Below are 24,350 nucleotides of genomic sequence, written 5' to 3' on the forward strand. Positions count from 1 at the left end.
TAGAAAGAAATTCCACTTCCGGCTGACGTTTCCAACATCCAACATGGCAGATTCCAGTTCAGTAAGTAAAAATATTAATGTTTTTTTTTCATGATTGAATGTCAAATATTTGAAAAAGATTGTAAAAAATACAGTTGATTTGATCCTTTATAGATTATGGAAGAATCTAATGACGTTACCTTGAATTTTGGAGAAGAAGACGAAATTGATAGACGTAAAAGGTTGAAGTGAGTCTGACTGTTTTACTTTTTTAACTGTTTTTACTGTCTGAGAATTCCGATTTATAAATTGAAGAATTTTGTAAAATATTACCCGAGATTTAGAGAAAAAGCTGTCAAAACTAGATTAGCGCTAATGCACTTTCGTACACCTACTGTCTGATTCATAGTAAATTTTAAACGGATTTCTTCGATTATGAACAAACTACTTAACGTTGGTTATTATAAACTTACCTGTGTGTTTGTAATGAACTCCCGTTCGATAAAATCCATTGCACAACTAATTATCACAACGATGAAAACAAGTTCTCTCTTGAAAAATTGAAATATCACAAACTTTTCCCAGAGAAAAATACCAATATGGAAGATGGTTACGTCACTCTGCGGAAGATATCATTTCGTATTAGGGGTGACAGCATAGGAAATTCAAGTACAATTACGACAAGAATCCATGACCACTCGGACCAAAGACCACTCGGTTCAAGACCAGTCGGACCAACTGATAGACCACTCAGCCCAAACAAATAGACTACTCGGACCATACAAAAAGACTATTCGGACCCAACAGAAAGACCACTCGGACCAATAATAAAACGTTGTTTTAATAAATTGATAATTGCGTTTGTTTTAATATAATTACTCGAACCAATAATAAAGTGTTATTTTAATAAATTGATAACTGTGTTTATTTTAATATGACTACTCGAACCAATAATAAAGTGTTATTTTAATAAATTGATAATTGTGTGTGTTTTAATATGACTACTCGAACTAATAATAACGTGTTGTTTGAATAAATTGATAATTGTATTCCAGATCGCAAAATATCGAGAACCACACTTGTAGTCACGTTTAAAAAGGGGCATATAAACGTCCGGTCTTCGTATTATTATGTGCTGTTTATATTAACGCATCAAGGGCGGATAACTTGAAAACGTGTCTTCACCCCCCACCCCCCATATATAGTAACCCAGGGATTAGTGAGGTAGAACGGAATGAAACCACTGGGGATACCGCGAATGTGGAAAAAGTAAAATTAGGCTATCAGACAAGAACAGTATACCCGTATATGTAGAAATTGTCAAAAGTCTGGACATACCGAGTCTCATTGCAAGAGTAAAGAAAAATTAGATTGATATTTTTTTTTGGCACCATTATTAATTAATTTTAAAACTAATCGTTGATTTATTTTCCGTACACAAAATTGAACCAAACAACTCTAAATATAAGAATTCCGTATAAGAATTATTTGCTTCTTTGTATTGTGATTTAATAATAAATAAATAGCATATTGTCTAGCCTTATAATATAATTTAATTGGTCCGACTGGTCTTGTTTTGGTCCGACTGGTCTTAGTCCGAGTAGTCTTTGGTCCGAGTGGTCTGGATACCTACGACAATTGGCATTGAGTTTGAGCGTTCGCACACATAACTACCCGCATTCCTGTATTTAGTTACCGTCTTTTACATTCTAGTAAAATCTCTGCAAATTTTATAGCTTTACTTTTTGAAATATTTTGTTCTAATTATTTGATTAGCGACTCGGATGGGATTATTTACTTTTGAACACGCATGCCGCACAAACACAACTATACATTCGTTTTACGGGCTTTATCACACTTCGGTCAAAACTGTCGAATCGAGAATTAATGTTCCGCTTCTTACGGGGTCATACAGGCTTAGTAGCATTATATACCCACCCGGGCACCCAATACGGCAATAGACACGCTGAGGGCTGCCGCAACACGCTTAAAGATGTTACTGAAGCGGTTATTATTCGATCGAAAGAATGCGTATAAAATTAAAAATACACTCAGAGAATTCGGAGGTAAGCTTCATGATCCTTGTTAAATTATTTATAACATAAAGAAGATAGGATATTTATAGTTTATTCATGACTTTATTTTTACGAGTATCCGTGCAATCAGTGATATTTTAATTGTGAAGAAAATTTGATAGACTGGCGATCAATGGTTTCCATATAAATCTCCTATGTAATTGCCTTCAATTGATATTTTTCGTCGCCCAAACCCATATACGATCAAAATGATCGCGCTGTCAAACTATCTTTCAATGTTAACCAACCCCCGCAACAGGTTTATTGGATTCGACCATTACGTCACGAAGACATTGTTGACATCGACTCAGTCGAAATTACAAGTAAATTTTCAAATTTTTCAAGAGAGAAATTGTTCTCATCGTTGTGATAATTAGTTGTGCAATGGATTTTATCGAACGGGAGTTCATTACAAACACACAGGTAAGTTTATAATAACCAAAGTTAAGTAGTTTGTTCATAATCGAAGAAATCCGTTTAAAATTTACGATGAATCAGACAGTAGTACTTGCCGTGGTCGTAGAGACTTGAAATTTGCTTATATCATGATCAACTAATACATTTTTATAAATATGTTTTTTTCTTCTGTCAGTATGTCGTTCAGTAGGTTAGCCATTTAGTAAGTTTGTCCTTCAGTTAGGTCCATAAATTCCCCCACATCTCATTAGTATCTGGTTGGTACTAATAGTCTGGTCTGTGTATGAATGCCACAGTTGAAATAATTTGAATTGCGTTGTTCTTGTCTGTTTTTGCTGGTGCCTTCGTAATTTCCCATCTGATACCATCTTAATTTGGGTTGTTATCCAGTTGTCCAAAATGTATTCCAATATTTTTGAATTTAATACAATATTGTTGAATTTAAAAAAATAACATTAAAGTCTTACCAGTATTACAAGTTCTGTGCTGCCAATCCGTCGCACTGAACAGCCTCCGGTCTTGGGCGAACAACTGACTCACAAACTATACAGCTATCAGACATTTTGAAAAATGATACTGAAATACTACTACTCAGTTTAGTTAATCGATGTTTTGTTAATTAATTTTCTTTGAAGTGCTTCATGATGAAAAAATAAAACAAAACACAACTACCAATCTGTTAAAACAACAAAGTACTAAAACAGTAATACAAACAGTAATCATCAGTTTATTACAACAACAATATCAATTTGATTAAAACAACAATATCAATTTTATTAAAGGCTCAATACCACTCTTGTTGTAACTGAATAATATGTCCCAATCTTTATTCTGGTCAACAAATTGTACTATTTTACAATATTCCAATTAATTGGTGATACAAATTTCATCTTAACACACCTAATTTAAAAAATTGGAAAAATTCAACTAAATGATTTGAAAAGCCTAACGTAAAGCTTTTCAAGTGTGACTTGGATTTAAAAATATTTTCAAACCCTCTGGACAAGTAAAATAGGATGTAATGGATAATTTACACAACCGGTAGGACACTTAAACATCTAGGACTTAGAATAAGGCTCTTATTTATTTTCTGGAGCTGTCAAGCCAGCAAGAGTGTTATTGTCCCTTTAAGATAACAAAATCAGATTGGTTTTGGTCTGAGTGGTCTTCAAAGAAAGCAATTGTATTAAAACAGGCACTTAAATTTGTTGGGATGAGTTGTCTTATAACTTGTCTTATAACTCTACCCATGTTTTAAAGTTGGGATGAGTAGACTTTTATATTGGGATGAGTTGTCTTTTATATTGGGATGAGATGAGTTGTCTTGGGATGAGTTGTCTGTATACCTCATAAATAATGATAATAATAACAATTTTCGTCATTTTGTTAAGTAGCTGTTATTAACAAATATAACTAGCCGCAGTAAGTGGCTCAATGATAAAGCGCTGGCTTGATAATCAGATGGTTTGATCCAGATTTTTGATGAAAACGGTCAACGGTATTACTATAATATAGGACGAATGGTCTCTTTATCATATGTAATGCATGAGACCTCGATGGTCTCTTTATCAGGTGTAATGATAATTCTCTCAATGCTTTATACATTGTACATGTAGGCTTAGTCATACTGAGTCTGAGTGATCAATCAATGTTTTGATTTTTGACAGTTAAATAGCCTAATTGTCTCTGATGATTAGAGCGAAATGCTGATCATTGGCAGACCAAACTCCATGTACAGTTCGTGTTCTTGATTATCAAGTACCATTGCCATGATAAAGTCTCGTTTGTCAAGCCTTTTATCAGAAGTCTCTGTGAGTGATGCATGCCTCACAGTAAAATTTGGACTTTGCTGGCCATTAGTGTTGGTGCAAAATTCATTCACCCCAAACCTGTTTCTCAGGTCCTATAAATTGTTGTTTGCAGACAATTTTGAGCACGAAAATTTCACTATTTGCAACAGTCCAAATCGGGCATTAGTTAGTTTCTGTAATTAAGCTAGAAATACTAAGAAATTATTAATAAACACTTTACCATATTTAACATTACATGACTGAGTCTAAGGAATGCAAGGGGGGGTTGGATGGCTGAATGGTAGCGTGCGCGCGCTGTATCATAAAGTCTGTCATTGAGTCGACTGGCAAGGTTTTGAATCCTTGGTTGTACGTGGCAAAGAGTAGGGTCGCCTGTCCAACCTCGTGGGTTTTCTCAGGGTTCTCCGGTTTCCTCCCACTGCTAAAGACCCCTACGCGCAAGCGAATTATGTAAATAAAATTAAACCATGTTAGTCCCGAAATGACCTAGTTTGTGTCGAGTGGACGTTAAACCCCATTTCTCTCTCTCTCTCTAAGGAATGCAAGTATCCATGAAATAAGAACTTGTGGTGTACATACCCAGGTAATATTCAGATTGAATAATTCTACTAAAGTTATCCCAGTGAAAGTGAGTTAGTTAATTGTTTTTTCCCTTTTATTTTGACAGGCATCCGGTAGCAGTATTTTTCCACCTATTCTTCCGTATAGCCTCACTATTAACCTATCTGTTTTGTAGTTGGTTCAGCAACAGTGAAATTACTAGCTTTATTATTATAATTGTTTTACTTTCAATGGATTTTTGGACAGTCAAAAATATTACAGGTTGGTTAATAACTACATGTACATTTGTATTTCTAATATTTTTATAATTAGCACCTTGGAAATCGATAGTACGGATAGTCTGTTGTTATCTGTATGAGCTCATATTTTGGTATTTCAACAAATTATCAACGATCTCAATGTATGAATGATCAGTTGGAAATTTTGCCGTTGTCTCTCAAAACGAGTAATTTGAAGAATCCAATTTACAAAATGACATAGAGTATTAAACCACCCTGCCCACTGTAAACCCCCACTCCTCTTAGTAATAGGTATAAGATAAGGGGAGTTACTTTAATAGACAGTCTCAAGAGAGGGTTGAGGACATAGTTAATTTTATTTCAAAACATGTGTAAGGATGTATACTTGCTACATGTTTTGTGACCCTATTTTACTTCAATTGTCACTGTTGTTACTAGGATTAAGAGAATTAAACTCCAGGCCCCGAGTTCACAAAGCATTCTCAGAATTAAGCTAAGAATTTACTGAAAATTGTTCGCCTTATTTTAACTAAAATATATCCCTTTATAAAACTTTTGTTGCTTTAATATATCAAATACATCAATAAGAAACTATGTGTGAAGTTTCGTGTTTCTGGGACAAAGATATTTCTCATAAACATTGATTAAAAATTGAGTAAATTTTCAACTTAAACATACATTATGCAAGAGCAAAATCTGCTTATTACAAGTCTTTCTTTAGGCCTGAAATGTTATCTAAATTATCAATTAGACATTAATTAACTTATCCAGACCATAATAAACTCTCGATGTCAAGGCTAGCCTTCGATGTTGGCTGGATTAGATTCCTATATGCCGCTAACGGCTATTGATAATGAAATCAATAAAAGTGGTTAATCAAGACAATGCTGTTTATATTAATGATTTTAGTAATGATGACCGAGACTATGCAAAAATTTCACCCGCTTCTTTCTCGGCTCATAGTGGATCAATTTGACTGAAATTTTCAGCAAATTACCGTTACACTATCTAGTTTTTAACTATTATAGCGAGAACTGCCATCTCTTTATCTTATCTCCCATAATGTATCTTTAAGTTTGAGAATGCTTTGTGAACTCGGGGGCCAGAACATTCATTCAATCAAGTATCCTCAAGATTTTATTAATCTTTAAAACAGCAGTTGTTTCCCTTATGCAGGTATCTTTCCATTTCTGGTTATTAATAACTCTTATAGAAGAGGAGAGAGAGAGAGAAATGGGGTTTAACGTCCACTTGACACATACTAGATCATTTCGGGACTAACATATGGTTTAATTTTATTTCAATAATTCGCTTGTGTGTAGAAGTCTTTAGCAGTGGGAGGAAACCGGAGGACCCGGAGAAAACCCACGAGGTTGGACAGGCAACCCTACTTCTTGTCATGTCTTATAGAAGGGACAATAAATACATTTAATATTTACATTAAAGATTGATTAATTGTATTTTTTCTGCAGGTCGACTTTTAGTTGGTTTAAGATGGTGGAATTATGTTGATGATGAGGGAAAAAGCCAGTGGGTATTTGAATCTAGAAAGGTAAGCAGTTTTAATGATTTAAACTCAAGTTTGTGGTGAGTGGGCGTTAAACCCGATTTACTTCTCCTTATTTCATTGTGTATAAAATACTTTTGCAGATGGATGAAACTATATAAAAAATGTTGATTCTAATGTATAAGTGTGGAATCAAACTCACAAACTGCTTAAATGACTAATGAGTGCTTCAGGTGTATATCAGGATTCCCATGGCCCTTGAAATTCCTTGAATATATTTGAATTAAAAAAAAATATTTACCGGGTCTTTAGATTGCTTAAATATATGAAATTTTGCCATATCTCTTTGAAAATGCTTAAAATAACACTTTCTGTTAGTTAATAAATGTAAATAGTCATTGAATAATCCCCTGACAGAACACCAGATATATTTACTTGAAGAGCGAAGGCACCACAAAACATAATTAGAACCAGATTTTGACACTGAGAATCATTGTGAGGGTCATTTGTCTATGATTTCCAAGTTACAGCATTTTCTGATTTTTGGTGCCTCAGTAGGAAAGTCCCAATTTCGAGGACTGAGTTTACGTTTTGATGTTATCTGATTGAAGTGATTAGCCTACGAATCTGCAGCAGTTCCTTGAACTGTTGTTTTCAAAATTTAATGATATGGCTTTTAACGTCCTGCTATTTTGCTCTGACTGGGCTAATGAAGACAGACATACACCATACAGTGTGCTATGAGGAAAATTTTACCCAGACAGCGGCACTAAAGCCTACTCTTATATCAAGGGATTGTACATTAAAATATTCTTGTAATGTAATACTGTGGTCTTACAGTTCCTTGAAAATACCAAATTGAAATCCTTGAAAGTCCTGATTTTTTACCTTATTGTGTAACCTGCAAGAATCATGCCCCCCCCCCCCAAAAAAAAACAACAAAAAACAAAAAAATTCACCCAAAAAATGTTGTATAATAGTAATTAAATAGTACACATAATGCACCAACAAATATGGAGTATGTTGTGAAGGGAGGTAAACTGTTATTTTGAATATTACAGGGCAGTAATCAGACTAAAATATCAGCAGATGAAGCAAGAATATTTTGGTTAGCTTTAATTATAACAGAAATGATCTGGATTGTATTTATGTTTATAAGAATGTTTTCATTCAGTATAGTATGGTTTGTAAGTATAAATTTTATATACTTTTATATTACCAGTATCTTTCTCTAAAAAATATGGTTTGTCCTGTCATCATTCATCTTCCTATTGCAGGTCTTTCTTTAGGCCTTTAATGTTATCTAAATTATTAATTAGACACTAATTAACTTATCAAGACCATAATCAACTCTCGATGCCTTCATTAACCAGCAATATTTAGTGGATTTGAATACGTTTTATGATGGATGAAAAAACCATAAAAATGGATAATCCAGATTTTATTTATTACTGTACCAATGGTAGAAATGACGATCAAAGCTAGTCAAAAATTGAATCGCTTATACCTTGGTTCAGATTGCTTCCACTGAAATTCTCAGCATATTCTCTTTTTATACACCCACATTTTCATGTGGGTTGATATACTCAAAACGTGTTTATATCTAAAGGATCTCGGTTCTCTTTGATATTTGTGCATATCAGACTATAACTTCCTGGATCATGGCCCCTGATTGTACAAAAATCACATTTTTAGCTTGTGGGCTCTCTAGAAATAACAATTTTCATCCGATGTAAACAAAACATTTAAATATATCACCATTTTTGCCCGACAGAATGGCCACTCCTTGTAAGTAAAAAGTGTATGTAATACGAAGGTTGTATACCTTCTAGAGGTCACAAGTTTTGTCTGATTTTGATGAAACATAAAATATTATTATTATATTATTACAGCATATTTATAGTGCGCCCTTTCATATAACATGTTCAGGGGCACTTTACAAAGTGACAATGTAATCATAAATAAACAACAAGTATATGTTTATATCCCAAAGATCTTAGTTGGTTGCGATGTTCACGCATTTCAGACTGGATTAAGGCCCCTAATTGTTTTGGAGTGGGTTTTTTTAGCTTGTTCTCTATCCATCTCTTGCAAAATGTGGACGTATCTTGCTTGGCAATCACTGCTTTAACGATTATAGCGAGAACTGTCAGCTCTTATCTAATCTTATCTAATGCCCCTTTAATGTAAGATATGATAGTAATAATTGGTATATTAATGTATGATATGTGTAGTTTAGATAATGTATGATATATGTGTATTTTAGATGACAATAATTGTTGGTATCTTAATGAACGGGGCTAATATATTTGGTTATGTTAGATGTAAATATGGTTCTCAACAAAAGATGACATCAGTGGCCAGTAGTTTTTTTACGACACAGTTTTTTAAATCTGTAAGTTCATATGTTTTCATTATCATTACTAGGATTGAGTGTTCACTCTCAAAATATTAGTTCAATAAAAATTATACAACATTTGCACTTTCTTTCACTGCTAAATGATGATATAACAAATTGCTTTTAGTTATAGTATATGTTATCAATTTTGGTTCTGGAAATTTGAAAATTACCAATAAAACCACACCTATGATTTTATTAACTTCAGAATTCTTTTGTGGGTATCTTAAATTATGTTGCCTTAACTGAAAAAAGGATAAAGAAAGTAAAAAGAATCCTCACATTAAGAAATAATTTAAATATGTATTCATACGAATTTGCTCAGTATATTTATGGCTGTATTTCATGTTTTATTTATTTACATTATAGATGTTCTCATCAGCAGCAAGTACCAAGGGAAATGAATCAAAGCCAGGTGGTTCTAAAGTTGGAGCATTATGATGGAACAGTTTCTTTAATGTTTAAAAACAAACATTCCTAAAACCATTGTCTCAAATTTATTGTGATAAAAATAAAAACATGTGGAAACAGGTTGTTAAAGGTGACTAAATTAAACTGTGGTGCTGCTTATATAATAGGTATACGGTTGATAATTACCAGATAAATTTTGTTCTTAAGTCATGGAAAATGATTTCGAACAACTAAGGCCATATAAAATGTATATTCTGTTTATCTAATGCAGCTGCATCACTTAAATAAAAAATAAAAACAGTCTCATAAATGACCGCACATAAATATTTCCCCTGGTTACAGGAAGAAACTCTATAAAAAAAATTGAATGAGACCAGAATTGTACTGTTGTCTCAGTTATCAAATATGCAACCCTGATAAATGTAATTGACAATCATAAATAAGACTGGATAATCACACATTTTAAAAAAACAACATGACGAGTTAAGTGTAGTGCCTTGAAATGTGTTGTTTATGAGAAGTCATTTAGAACAGTAGTGTTGTTTGGGATAAAACAAAAACACAAAAAGTTTTGTCAAAGATTATTTGTGAACCAGAATAACTTTTTTGTATGGCCTAAAATCTAATAATTAGGTTTAAGTATTTTAGGACTAGAAGTGGTGTTTAGTTATAATATGGCGGTAGCTGTAGTATGTAGTTTATTGTTTAATTAACTTATACATTACATTTATTACTATTTAAAAAATTTATAAAGATGAAAGATCTTGCCACATAAATTCGCTTTTAACTTTTAAAGGAATTTGAGAAAAAAAAAAGACACCAATTAAATTTTGAACTAATTGCATAATATTATTTAAAAAGATTGTAATGCATATATTATACAGCTCTGATATGATTTTAATATCTAAAGTAAATATTCCTCTTAAATATGATATAAATTCACCAAAAAAAACATTTTATCTACACTAGTCTATTAGCATACATTTGCTGAATCCCACTGTGATATCAAAGAATTCAGCTGCACCTTGTTTTATTGGATTTTTTCGGGATGCTTGTCATTTAAAAGACCCTGTATGATAAGAGACATCTAAAGAAAATCTGATCCCTTAAGTTACTCAATCAGAATGATGTAGATCATTTTGCTGTGTCAACTTTATTTACATATATAATAAGCAAAAAGAAAAAAAATGCCCCAAATCTTTATATTATTTGATTTATTAGGTCCAAGTTCTATTAATAAATGTCGAAAGTAAAACAAAAGTAAGGAGTACAATGTGGATACCTTACCCGCCATAGTTATAAATGACTAGAAGAGGTTGTGTCTTATTTCTTAAATGGATAATTCTTAATGGCATCTACATCTGTATGTAGTTCCTCTTGTATATAGTTTTGTTATGTTTATTCATTAATGTGGTTATTTGTATATATCTTGTTGAGATTATGTATATTAATAGGGTATTTAATATTCAATTGTTAACATTCATTTGTATCTATCTCATGTTTATTCATAAAAACTTGAAATTAAAAAAAAGAAATGTGCAAAGGTAAATGGTAGTTTTGTTTTATTCAAATGCGGTAAGTATAATAGACACTATATCAGATAAGCTGTAGCCAATACATGTTGTTATTGTTTATAACATTAGCTTTATTCTTTGTATGGTTATTTCAAGATGCATTATACCAGATTTAGAGAAAGAGCTGGGTTCTTGCTATAGTAGTTCAGAAATAAATAATTAAGATTTTGAAAATTTCAGTCAAATTATTTTATTCTGAGCGAAGTTATGAATGTTTGAAATAGTCTCGATTGTCAAGTATCATTGCAACAATAATAAACTAAGTCCTTCAATCGGCAGTATCCGCGAGTGGCGTCCATATTAACGTTTTAAAGAAGATATGACGAACATTGTCTAATCCACTCATCTAATTCACCCGATTGTCTCAAGAGCTGATTATGGGCATGAAATGTGAATAAATGTCTAAAGAATAATATATATAGCCAGGAAAAAGACCTACAATAGACAGAATTAGCTCTCTCTCGATTTCGATATTTCCCACCAGGGTACCCTCGAATATCGAAAGTTATGCTGAAATATCCAAGGAAAAATCCGTGTCAATGTCATCATATTCTCATTGCCCTAATTACAATATTGTGCCCTCCTTTCCTGCTGCCTTTTCAACCGGATTCAGCAGTATAAAAAAACAAATCGCGCTCAATGTACGTACACTCTTGTAAGTACACTCTTATTGTTGGTTGACTCGGTGGGATAGGGAACCAGACAACGCTGCTGGTAAACCGAGTTCTGTGTCTAAGTCTTGATCTTCGTCTTGTTCTTGTGGTTGACTAATTTAAAAGTACTACTCGTCCCTCATTAGCGAACAGAATCATAAAGATGCATTATGTAAGAGCTAATTCTGCCTGTTTATTTACATGGAATATCCATAATCAACTATCTAGGCCATCGGGTGACTGCGTTTATTATTGTAGCAATGACAATCGAGACTTAGCCCAGAATAAAGTAATTTTAGTGAAATGTTGAATATATTCATTTTCTATTATCTTTCTGTAAACTATATTATAGCGAAAATGGCCAGTTCTTTATCTAAATCTTACATAATGCATCTTTAACGGAAGCCATTTCCTGATTTTCAGTTAAGTTACAAAATTAAGCCAGATATACGTCAAATTGACTCTAAAATGTGCCACATAACGACAAATTTCTAGGGAGTCGGGGGAGGGGGCATCCCCGCCCCTAAAGTGCCCAAATTTTGGTCTGCCTACCCACCTTAAGAGGTCCAAGCAGGCCTCTGTGGTATCTATTAACTACACTCTGATAGTGTAGCACAATCTGGTTGGTTATATACAACTTATATTATCTTCCTCATTCCTGGTCTACCTTTAAATTAAAAAAACATCAAAAACACATTCATTCAAATCGCACTCTTCTTATGTGCTCTTGCATATGACATCTTTAATAGTATGTAAATGTTTTACGATCAACTCCCAATATTTTTTCCAAAAATCCTCCTAATTATTTGTTACTAAAACGCGCCTGTCCGACTGCGTGCAGAATAACTTCCCACAAACTAGTGTAAACATTTTATTTATATCGGTATTTTTTCATTAAGACGCAATACTGGTCCAATGGTACTATTTATCTTTATTCAAATATATAAATCATGGATTTTTAGAATGTGTATGGAATTGTGGTCTTTGGTAGACGATATCTTGTATCCATGGCAAAAATTTATAAACTTTTGTGTATATTCCTGGTTTTTTCGCATCTGAAATAAAAATGGTTAAAGTATATTTCATAAATGTATTGCATGTATGGATAATTTTGGACCACGACTTCAACATTTACGATAGAAATGAACGTCCTACTGTTCTGCTCCTAACCTGGGCTAATAAAGACGGGCATACGCCATACAGTGTGCTATGAGGGAAATTTTGCCCGGGCAGCGGCTCTACGGCCTACTCTTATATCGAATCCCAACTGCCAAGGGATCTTTTACGTGCACGCCAATGTGTACACGGGACCTCGGTTTTTCGTCCCATCCGAACGACTAGACAGCTGTCCTTGTCAGGCCCTTCGTCCTGCATCACTGACAAGGGGAAACCACTCCGGAAAATCGGGATGAACTTTCTCGGCCAATGCAGGGATCGAACACCGGACCTCCAGGCTAGCGAGCCAGCGTCTTACCCACTTAGCCACGTGATCCCACATTTACAATAGGTATCTACTCCCATAAACTACTAAACAGGGTGATAACGTCTTTCCTAAGATGTAAAGAGATGGATAATAGTAGGAGATCCACCCGATACAAGTACAAAAGATCAGCTGCTTTGAGGTTGTTAAGCAAGTAGATACGATGATCCTAACCAGAAGCTGTCCCTTGTTTCAACCACTATGACCCCGTAGTTATTATTCCAAAGTTTGATTGGGAATTACAGTCATCGTGCTTGGAATGTCAGTACGGACATTTCTTTGGACTTTAACATTCTGGCTTCACGTTGTGTTCCATAAACCAGCAGTCTTCGTCACATTGGTTAATTAAATATAAAACTCGGGGAAACTAGCAGTCTTCGTCACACTGGTTAATTAAATATAAAACTCGGGGAAACCCGTATTGTTCTAAATCTATGTGTATATATCTCTATTATAACATCGTTCGTCCTTGGGGCGTAATGTCGGCTTTTTGGTGTGTGTGTGTTTGTGGGGGGGGGGGGGTTATATCAAGATTAAGCCAAACTTACTAACGCTTTAAAAGCAGGAAAGCACCTCCTAGACTTTGATTAATCAGTAACAACGGACTATTTCTTTAATTAGCCAGTCTGCAGATAATATACCCTGATTTTAATATTTAACGTAAACATTGTACTTATAGGGAATTTGGCACGTTATCCAAGTGAATTTTTCTTAATTTCTACTTAAATCTTTCTTAATTTGCTGCACACCTATTTATATTTGGTCGCTAAATTTACACACATTTAAGCAAGATACCATAGCAAAATTTCGCATTAATTAAGCATGATAAGAACGTACTAAATTAAAATACTGACCAGCACAGCCTATACCCCATGATATAATACCTTGTATATACCACTGACCAGCAGAATACTGACATACTAGTGGTCCTCCCGAATCACCCTAAAACATAAAAACGATCAAATATAATCAATTACAGTGCCAGAACTGATTTCAGAGTCGGCCAGTCATGAAATTGGCGTGGATTTCTTGCATTAGCGCGCAATTAAGACAAATTAATTTATTATGACGAAGGGAGACGATGACCCGCTCGATCTTCTCAAGACAATGAATTCTAACACGTGTTTTATATATACTATTTTTTTTATTATTTCTCCTCCATATGTAAATAACTGAATTGAATTAACCTGTACATAATATCATAATATATTGGACTTTAAAATTGTAGTAATAAACAACGACAACATCAAGGCCGGGTTTAAAAGTAGCATTGTATTATATGTATATAATTAAAATTGTCTCGATATATAAAACAGTTAGACCTCCTAAATGCAATTGTTCGCCAATTATCATTCTACATCTGTATTATAATATGTAAAAACAAAAGAAAACTTTATTTGAGAAAATCTGAATAAGAAACGTCCAAAGTAGAAATCTATCAGCGATTAGGTGAAGATGTCGAAAGTGAGCCAGAAATATGTAAGTGAGTCGCATACGTACTTAATTTAAGCGCTTTCTTTCGGAGACGAAGGCTAGAATGTTCAAAGATGCAATTATACCTTCTAGAACTTGGGATATAGATCGGCTAAAACGAGAATAGAACTTACATGACAAGCATCAACCTGTCCTTTAAAATAACCAGCACAAAACATAGTATCTAGAACGTCACCATGGTAATAATCTTGACTATTACATATACTGGTATTTAAAACTGGTACCATAGCTTGTTTTAATACATTGTTACAACAAGTACCTGGAACAGAGGAAAGCAGATGGCAACGTTATTAACCTCAACATTTAATTGCATTGGTTCCTTCCTTTCATATTTGAATCTGATTGCAATACCAGGGTCGACGGTACTATATTCTAGTTTTTATACCGGTAATATCCAATAAAAACAAAATAAACCCCATAAAACACAAACTTAACGGTATCAAACTGATTTTTTTATTTTCTTTTTATTGATATCTACAACTTGTAGTGTAAATAAAACGACACTTAAAAACAACCTGGTCTTAATTTGATCAGAGTCCGCTTACGACGCTTAGTGTATCAGTTAAATATAAACACAAACCAATAAAAATATACCGATGACTTGCATAAATATTAAAGAGTATTGTCATGTTCGACTAATAGTACTAATTATCTTTATCAATTCTTAAATGTTTAAAAATGATTTTAGCACAAAAGGAAGATGCTCTACCTTGAGTTTCACCCCATCCTGTAATGTAACACTTCTGACCAACATAAACAGGAGCTATTGGTAAACATGGTATGTTAACCCAGTCTGTAATATTAGCTGGAGTTAACAGTTTAATTAGAGCTACATCACTATACGACGATCTCAATTCATATTCAGGATGTTTTATAATATCTGCAACCAATATTATCTGTTCCTCGCGTTCTGGTACAAGTATAGCGTGTTTACCAACTTTTACCGTCCATTGTCGTGGTACGTCACTTCTGAAAACAATATATTTAAAATTAAATTGATAATAAGTAGTAATATCGGACTTCCTTGTTGTGTTTCGTTTGTGATCGTAAATAAAACTACAGGTTAGCTGGTTTCTACAACTTTATTGTTAACTAGTTGGCTTCGAAGGTCCCTCGTTCTCAATAAAGTATAGATGATAGCTGCTCGGAATATCTGCGGGTGAGCTCTGATAATTTTTGCTCAACACCCTCTTTGATAACCCTCTAATTTCTGTACGCCCGAGACTCGCCTTGGCGTTAATTTCCTTCCCAAATATGGAATAAACATCCCCATTCTACCAAGACCAAGTGTGGGGGGGGGGGGGCATTACCTTATTTGGTCTACCAAACACATGTCCTAAACAGATAGAATTTGATGGATATTTTGACAATGATAAGGATTTTACCAAAATATCACTGTTTTTATATATAAAAATATCATTCACTTTCATCAGTCCGTGGGATTTGACTCTATAGGCAGTGTGAACCAATAATTAGTTTTTAAGATACAATATGGTCTTAAGGACCAAACTATTATACAACAGCATAAGACAAAACGATGAATAATGGAAACGATCAAATAGATTGAAGTGAATCGTCCATCAGAAAAAAAATATGTGCAAAATTGAGATTTCACATAAGTTAACAGATTTCTTTTATACTGGCAACTCAACCCATGCATCTTTACCAGACAGATAACGACAAATTAGGGATATATTCGCCAAAAACAACGAGCTTCTGTTAATAAAAGTAGAACTTAACCCCCCACCCCACCCCCACACACACACAAAAAGACATTGAATGTTGTTAAAACGGGTAGAACTTACCTTCCAAACGTTAGATCTTAAGGCCCGGTCCCAGTGGCCGATGGACACAAAACGTATGCAAAAAGGACACAGCGGACGAGCAAACTTTCGGGGGTGGCTCCATCCGTTTTCATCCGCTCCAGAAATGGACAAAATTGACGAAAATTTGCGAAAACAGAACGGAAAAGAACGAACGTGGAAAGTATGTAGCGGGGATGTTAATTGGATGTTCATCGGAAGCCTAGCGGATGAAAGCGGATGGAAGTGGATGACAGCTCCGAAGGGGTTAGGCAAACTCCAGACATCCTTGAATATACCAGATACATCCCAGATACAAACGCTTTGTCCGTTTTGAAAACTTTATATACGAGATGCATGCGCTTACATCCTTTCTATTTCCGTGCTACTAACGATGTATAGACGTTCCATGTACCTTATCTTTCCTCCCTCTTTCCGTTTTCAGCTGGAGCGGATGTGAGGATGCCCAGAGGATGCAGAGAGGATACAGTGGACGTTTAACGGATGATAAAGGACATGGAACGTTTGGTGCTCGTATATGTCGCGCATTTACATCGTACACGACAGAAAGTTCATCCGTTATAAAAGTTTTGTGCAGCTCAAAACTTTTTGCGCGGATGAAATCAAAGTGAATTGATGCTCGATGGATAGAGCGCATGAAACACCTATGTAATGAGTACACTGTACACAGCGGATGCATGGCGTTTTCAAACGGAGGGCACGTTTTTTCTCCCGTTTTACATCCTCTTTACATCCGTAAGTGCAGTGGGGCCGGGCCTTAACATATCCGAAACAACGAGCTGTTATTAATGCGGATAGAACTTACCCGTAAAATTTATCGACCAAGCAACGCGCTGATGTTAATACACGTAGAACCTATCGGCCAAAACAATGAACTGTTGTTAATATAGGAAAACTTACCGCCCAAAACAATGGGCTGCTGTTAATACCCAGTAGGGATGAATCAGTGTTCCACCACACACATGGTCTGACTGGTATAAAACTGATGTTTGCCAAGGCCAGCTACCCCTTACTGCTTCTTCACCGCCTACTATTCTCCGCCCCTCTAAACTAGGTGATATAGTTGGTTTACCACAGATTTTATCTGCATCTACAAAAAAGTAAAATTGGGTTTTCAAATTAAACATGCATTATGCAAGAGCTAAATCTGCCTATTGCAGGTCTTTCTTTAGGCCTGAAATGTTTTCTAAAGTATTAATTAGACATTAATTAACTGATCCAGGCCTTAATCAACTCTCGATGGCATCAGATTTCTCCGATATTAAATAGATTAGAATGGTTCAGCGATACTTTGATTTAATCAAATATGGAGGACCGAGACTTAGCTTCGATCAACCAGTACGGTGGTTGAAATTTTAGCACACGTCTGTTAAACCTTCAAAGGCTAATATCTTCGCTTGCAATAGAGTAATTTGAATGAAATTTTCATATTATTCTTTTTACATCATCTACTTTTGAACTATTATAGCAAGAATGGCTAGTTCTTTATCTAAATCTTACATAATGTATCTTTAAGCAGTTTGGGCTTTTCGAATTAAACAGTTGGGGCTTTTCATATTAAAACAGTTTTGGCTTCTCAAATACAGATGCTACCCGACATTATATATACTGTTTAAATGGGAATGTGTAGCATACAAAGGATGTTTCCACAAGTATAGTAGGCTATAATAGTTTCGGATTTTACTGTTTCATATAACGCTGTGAATTATATCAGATGTAACACGGGAATGATCAACCAAATTTTTTCAAAGGATTGTTCTGAATAGATATGCTCTCGTTGAAGGAAATTCCAATTAAGTCCTTTAATTTCAATATCGTTGGTATTGTAATTTTATCAAATACATGTAGATTACCTCGTATTTTTTAATTCCAATCCAACTGCATGTTTATAACACGATCCCCGAAACCTTTGATAAACAGATAATTTATATATATTTGCCTACCACACAATATTTCATCTGATTTATCTGTACAATCTGTAATATTATTACATACAGCAGTTGATGATATACATGAACCATTCATACAGGTATACTCATTACTCTTACATAGTACTGTAAACAAAATACATTATGTATAATTATAATATACATATGATGTAATAAATAGTTTATAAATAATACATATGATGTAATAAATAGTTTATAAATCATAAATAGTTTATAAATAATAAGGTATAAGTAATATATAGTTTTTAAATATGTAATATATTATAAATTCTAAATTGTCTATAATATATATGTAATAAATAGTTTATAAATAATAAATATTTTATAATAATAAAGTATATGTAATATATACTATAATTTATAAATAATAAATAGTTATATGTAATAAATAGTTTATAAATAATATATTAAGTAATAAATGATTAAAAAATCCACATCCTAAATTATAAATCACTTGACACCCCGCCACAAAATACAATAGTATTAGTATTATATTATAGGGGCGAAATTAATAATGACCAGCAGAGCGAATTCCTTCCTTCCCCAAAGACTAGAAAAAACTAAACCGGAAAATAGCGATGAACTTTCTCGGCCAAGTCCAGGATCAAAAATGGGATCTCCTTGTTAGTGCTACACAGTGGCATAAGTCCTACTTTATTATTGGGGGGGGGGGGATATTTCCTACCTTTAGGATCGATACTATAATACGTGAAGTTAAATCCAATTCCTCCAACAGCAGCATCTGATACAAATGTTAAGAAGATACTATTTTTGGTTGAGGTAACATCTCGTGGTGGTGCCACTCCACAATATCTAGCTAATATTCGTCCTGAAGCATCAGCACCATCTCTTATTTCTAAATAATCATATGAACATTTAGCTTCAAATTCTGTCTCAAAATCGTTGAACTGTAAAACTAAAACTTTTCCAGGTGTTGTAGTTAGTCGCCATTGACAGGTTAGGTTAGGACTGTACGCTTGATAACCACTATACCCTATGGATGTCAGTTGTCCCGATTCTCCAGAAATATCCTTTATTTCTTTGGGACAATGTAACAATGGTGGATCAGTAGAAGTTTCTGAAATATTTAAGAACATCGAAGCTCAATGCAAAGATGAATCCAATTGCTGTCCGCGTAAATTTTCTCTCATAGCACATTGTATGACGTATGCCCGTCTTCATTATCCAGGTTAGATCAGACAGGTAGGACGTTAATCCCCACCCCATTTAATTCCCTATCTTTACGAACATAGCCATAATAAACATACAGTGTTACAAGCTATAGCCCAGAAATGTGATGATGGTTCTGGTCTACCTTTTCGCGCGAAATAAAATAGGGGTGAAGGTCTTAAATTATTGTCTGCACCGATTGCCCCAGTGAAGTCGGATATACGACATACCGTGCATTGTTTGAAAACGTTTATCGGAACAGCGGTGTCACGACCTGGTCTTATTTAAATTTGCATCTGTCAGTGGATCTTTGCCTTGCCATAGCCCCGTTCTGCGCCACTGAAGCGGGGAAAACGGGTTGTATAATCCCGAGGAAATGTCTATATAGACAATCACCATGATCGGATTAGGACCTCCAGGTGTGTTAGACACCACCATACTCACCAAGCCACGGTGGCTCCCAAATTACAAATAGAAGATCTCAAGTAAACTACGAAAAAAATGTTATCAAATCCGATTCATTTAAATATTGGTTATCGATACATAAATAACTAACCTGTTATTATGCCTACATAACGGATAATAAAACCCTTTCCCTGTGTAGAATTATCAGAGTGAAACTTAATAAACATCAAATTCGAGGAAGCTACAACACTAGCTGGTAGTATATGACCACAAAGTTTTACCAATAGGGGAGCCGTATCATTTACACCATCATATATAGCGAGATAATCAGAATCACAGAGTCTAGTGAACTCTATATCAAATAATTCAAAGTTGGCAATAGCTATAGATCTGTTGTCTCCTATGATTGTCCAACCACAATCCGTATTGGGATAATACAGTTTGGTAGTGGTGGTGATCGGAGGTGATATATCTGCAGATGAACTGTTAAGATAACCCCCACAAGTTGGTATGCGAAGTTCTGATGGCACTAATAATAAAAAAAATAATCTAAATTGTCATGTGCAGATAACGATTTTGAAAAATGATTCCAATTACGTAATATAACTTGTATTTTATAAGCATACTACAGTAACAAATTTCTTTTTTATATAGCAATGCGTTTATGTAAGACATAATAATTTGTTTTCATTAATCAGGCTTTTATCAAACTAAATGTTGAATATGTATATAAATGTAGAAATTTTAACAGTTTAAGCACCGGTATTCTCGACAATGCCGCATACGGTAAATTTTAATTGCCAACCTGTTTTAAGAATGAGAGCTTTCAAACGTTGTATTTAAGAGGTTTCTAAGAATTGGTAAGTTTGTAGATCACCATGATATAGCGTGTTTTGACCCCATTCCAAAACTGGACGTGGTCGGTTTTTACAAATCAAAGCGTTTCTTGATTGAATTTAGAGTTTAGACTACTTTTTTTTATACATTTCACCGATGTGGTTACTTGTATAGTTGAATTTTACTACATATGCTTACATTCGTATTTCGTGTAGCATATAGCAGATCATGACTCATGCTGGCATTACGCAATGGGTTCTTTGGGTTGTATTCCTAATTGTTTTCAAATTTGAGTGAAGTCTGTGTCACTACAGACCCAGGACTGTACAGCGCAGTGGACGCTTACGGCTAGCCCCCGGATCCATTCACTTTTTTTGAATTGTCTGTATGTTTGTGTTTTCCTGAGTATGATGTCCTGTCCGTGCATTTGTTTTTGTGTAAATTTTGTGTGGTGCAGTCCCCCTGCACTTACTATTAAGGGGCAACTACATTCGCATCCACGCCATTGTTTTGCAAATATATGTCGCGATTGTAACTTTAAATATGAATTTAAATTTGATAAAACATATTTACCTTGATTCCATGTTAATTTGAATCCACGGTCATTATTTCTACCATCACTAACAAACTGTAGTAGTACTTTAGAACTATTTGTTTTAATAGTTTGAGTATTCAAATGTCCACATAATCTTCCTACAGAAAAGCAAAATATATACAAGCAATGTTTGGAAGCGCTGAAGTAAAATTATATTAATTAAACAATTTTTGATAAGTGAATTAATTATGGGTTGTATAGGATATGGTTATGAATTTTTCAGAGAAATCTAAATAATATCGAAACCAGGTCTATAGAATTTCTCAAACCCTTTAGCACACGGCTTACGAACTCCACGGCCAAACATCGATATGGTTCACTATAGCGGCGGATATCTTGCGCGAGACAGGGTAAGCTTACTCTTCTAGGCGACCTGACACCCCACCCCCATCCCTCCCTGTTTCGTGAAGATCACGCTATATTCAATACAATTTCATTTTTTTAAATATCCCAATGACAAAGACTTGCCTATAAATCTCTTCTCTATCTCATCATATATTGAAACATAATCATATGGGCACCCTTCATCACTGTGTCCTTCAACCTGTAAATCTACAATCTCTATTGCTATATTCTGAAAAAAATACACAACAAAGTATAGCGGAAATATTGGAATACAGAACGGCAGTGTACAGATTATTTGAAATTCTCTATAAATGTCATCTTATCGGAATCAAGGTAAACCATTCTTGCATTTCACTTCAAAATGTGCAAGAAATCCGTACTTTGAGGAACAACTAGACTGTGGTTAGTCGAAAATATAGAAAGGATCGAACAGACATGGGTTAAGCATAGTATTGTGGTAGAGTAGAATTACGTAACACAGCTTTAATACAAGGGTGTCACTACAGGAGGATACCTAATAGGACTATCTATTCGTAAATTTTAATATTAACATGAGATATCAATACATAATAATACGTTTGTCTTATAAAAAATGTAATCAATATTGAACTTACATTTAGATAATCAGCTTGTAACGTCCAACGACACGTAAGGTCGTTATCATAGTTATTGGGATATTGTGGGCTGGTGATACTACCAGTCTCTGTCAAGACGGTGGAACTTTTACAACTATGTTTTGGTTGGTAGTTTTGAACATAGTTATATCTTATGAGAAATCCTAAACTTTTATGTTGGCCATCAGTTGTAAAAGCTATTATTGCCGAATTGTTGACATCAAAATCCTCCGGTCCATCACCTCCACAAAACAATTTACTAGCATTATTCCATGTTACTTTTACGACATCATTTACACAGCTGAAATATAGCCAGTCTATTCTACTAAAACTTTAACAATTTCTATACTTTACAGTGACAGGGGCGGATCCAGAGGTGCTCAGCTACATAAAAAAATTTTTGTAAAACAACCTTTTGTAAAACAACTTTTTTTTATGAGAAAAGTGTCATAATTGTGCTTTATCCTTTATCGTCAGATGGTGCGACAGGATGGGCACTCGAAGCGTGAGATAATGATATAACATATGTGATATCACAATTATTGCTTTGCATCAATAATTAAATTGAATTACAATGTCATCGTATTAATTTATAATAAAAATTGACGTCATACAGGATGTTGGATTTCTCTGCTTAAAAAGCTCAATGTGTATGTATATACACCAAAATGACGATAGAGACCATGCATTTCTCAAAACATTTCAAGCCGAGGGGGGGGGGGGATATATTTTCTCAGGAACCTGGCAAACCCCTTCCTGCTACAATTCCTGGATCCGCCCCTGCTTTATACTGGAATTAAGACAGGTGTATGGGAGGCGAGATGGGTCTTACAACTTGGCGCTTAGTGTTAATTTTATAATATTTTCAGGACACAATCTTTATTCTAATTCACCAGATCAGTCAGTAGATTGTCTTGTTGTAAATAGCATTACCACTATTCATCTGAAGTATTTAAGAAAAACGAGTGGGTGTACATTTAATTTCAAATTTACCGTTTGCATCTGCATTACAATTACCCGAATCATTCGCCTAGTTGGTGCAGAAAGGCAAAACGTTAAATCCCATTTCATTTTTGAATCATATAATGGATAAATAGATGTACGTACTTTTGTGAGGATTCGATATTAAAGACAACTTTATTTAGAATTATATGGTAACCATCAGGTGCAGTCAGCCGCCATGAACAGTTTAGATTATCTGGATACAAAGTTGTTCCAAAACCAATATGAGATTTTATCAATCCAGTAGTTTCATTCAACTTTGAAACTGGCTGACAACCTGTTAATCATTGTTATAATTAAATAATTTATTAAAAGATACAAATTCATCTTAAATAGTACATTACTTTGTGGTTACGATACAGTACTATAATGTATTGGCATGTGTTGATATTGTTTCAATAACATTTAGTAATTTAATTGGAATACTCATTTCTGTTTATTACTGAGCGACGTTTGGAGTAGGATCCTCTAGTCTTAAAAATCTGTCTTTCTTAATGAGAATGCAGAGATGCCTGTTGTACTAGAGGCTGTCTCTGGCTGGTCAACATTAACCAAGTATTGTTTTTACATGTGTATATTCTCTCGTTACATTTCATGTTACCACTGCTTGATAAAGACTAGAGAAGCCTAGTTTAAACGTCGCTTAGTAATAAGCAGTAATTGTATTGTATAGAATTGTGACCTGTGTATGTTTTGATATGGTATCAGTGGCGGATCCAGTAGGGGGTACTGGGGCCGACCACCCTCTAAACCAATTGACACTTTAAAAACATTCACTTATCTTTCTGTTACTATGAAACGTGTAAATTTGAGATTTTTGTTGGTTTGTGTGGATGTAACTCATGAAAATGAATGTTATATTCCGGTTCAGATATATGCGTCACAAATCACCATTGACACATTCCCCTCCCCAATCCCGCGGCAGGCCTCATCCTAACCTAATATCGTTTTTCCGCAATTGTATGGTATGATATTTCCTATATCATTAATTCGATTACATGTTTAAAACAG

At 34.3% G+C, this 24,350-nt stretch overlaps 2 protein-coding genes across 2 annotated transcripts; one reads left to right on the plus strand and one right to left on the minus strand.

The window, feature by feature from the left end:
• Positions 1-11: 11 nt before the first annotated feature.
• On the plus strand, positions 12-10,947 carry LOC126810705 (Golgi apparatus membrane protein TVP23 homolog B). Its single transcript, XM_050535905.1, has 7 exons — positions 12-61; positions 154-227; positions 4,950-5,104; positions 6,555-6,634; positions 7,651-7,776; positions 8,856-8,984; positions 9,357-10,947. The coding sequence occupies exons 1-7, from the start codon at positions 44-46 to the stop codon at positions 9,426-9,428; spliced, it is 654 nt and encodes a 217-aa protein (XP_050391862.1). The 5' UTR covers positions 12-43; the 3' UTR covers positions 9,429-10,947.
• A 1,406-nt stretch (positions 10,948-12,353) lies between these two features.
• Positions 12,354-23,345, minus strand: LOC126810704 (ovochymase-1). The gene is made up of 11 exons (XM_056099091.1): positions 23,331-23,345; positions 21,847-21,952; positions 21,357-21,476; positions 20,098-20,475; positions 19,057-19,449; positions 18,366-18,476; positions 17,323-17,512; positions 15,309-15,568; positions 14,713-14,858; positions 13,960-14,047; positions 12,354-12,680 (listed from the first exon to the last, which is right to left on the minus strand). Exons 1-11 carry the CDS (start codon positions 23,343-23,345, stop codon positions 12,574-12,576), a joined length of 1,914 nt encoding a protein of 637 aa, XP_055955066.1. The 3' UTR covers positions 12,354-12,573.
• Positions 23,346-24,350: the final 1,005 nt, after the last annotated feature.

Source organism: Patella vulgata, chromosome 2, assembly GCF_932274485.2.
Source record: "Patella vulgata chromosome 2, xgPatVulg1.2, whole genome shotgun sequence".
Classification (NCBI taxonomy): domain Eukaryota; kingdom Metazoa; phylum Mollusca; class Gastropoda; family Patellidae; genus Patella; species Patella vulgata.

Coding starts and splice junctions, on each gene's coding strand:
- LOC126810705 (XM_050535905.1), top strand. Junction 228..4,949: donor GATAGACGTAAAAGGTTGAA/GTGAGTCTGACT, acceptor TTATTTTGACAG/GCATCCGGTAGCAGTATTTT. Junction 8,985..9,356: donor CGACACAGTTTTTTAAATCT/GTAAGTTCATAT, acceptor TTTACATTATAG/ATGTTCTCATCAGCAGCAAG.
- LOC126810704 (XM_056099091.1), bottom strand. Junction 15,569..17,322: donor GCAGCCCATTGTTTTGGGCG/GTAAGTTTTCCT, acceptor TATTGTTTTCAG/AAGTGACGTACCACGACAAT. Junction 14,048..14,712: donor GACAGGTTGATGCTTGTCAT/GTAAGTTCTATT, acceptor TTTATGTTTTAG/GGTGATTCGGGAGGACCACT.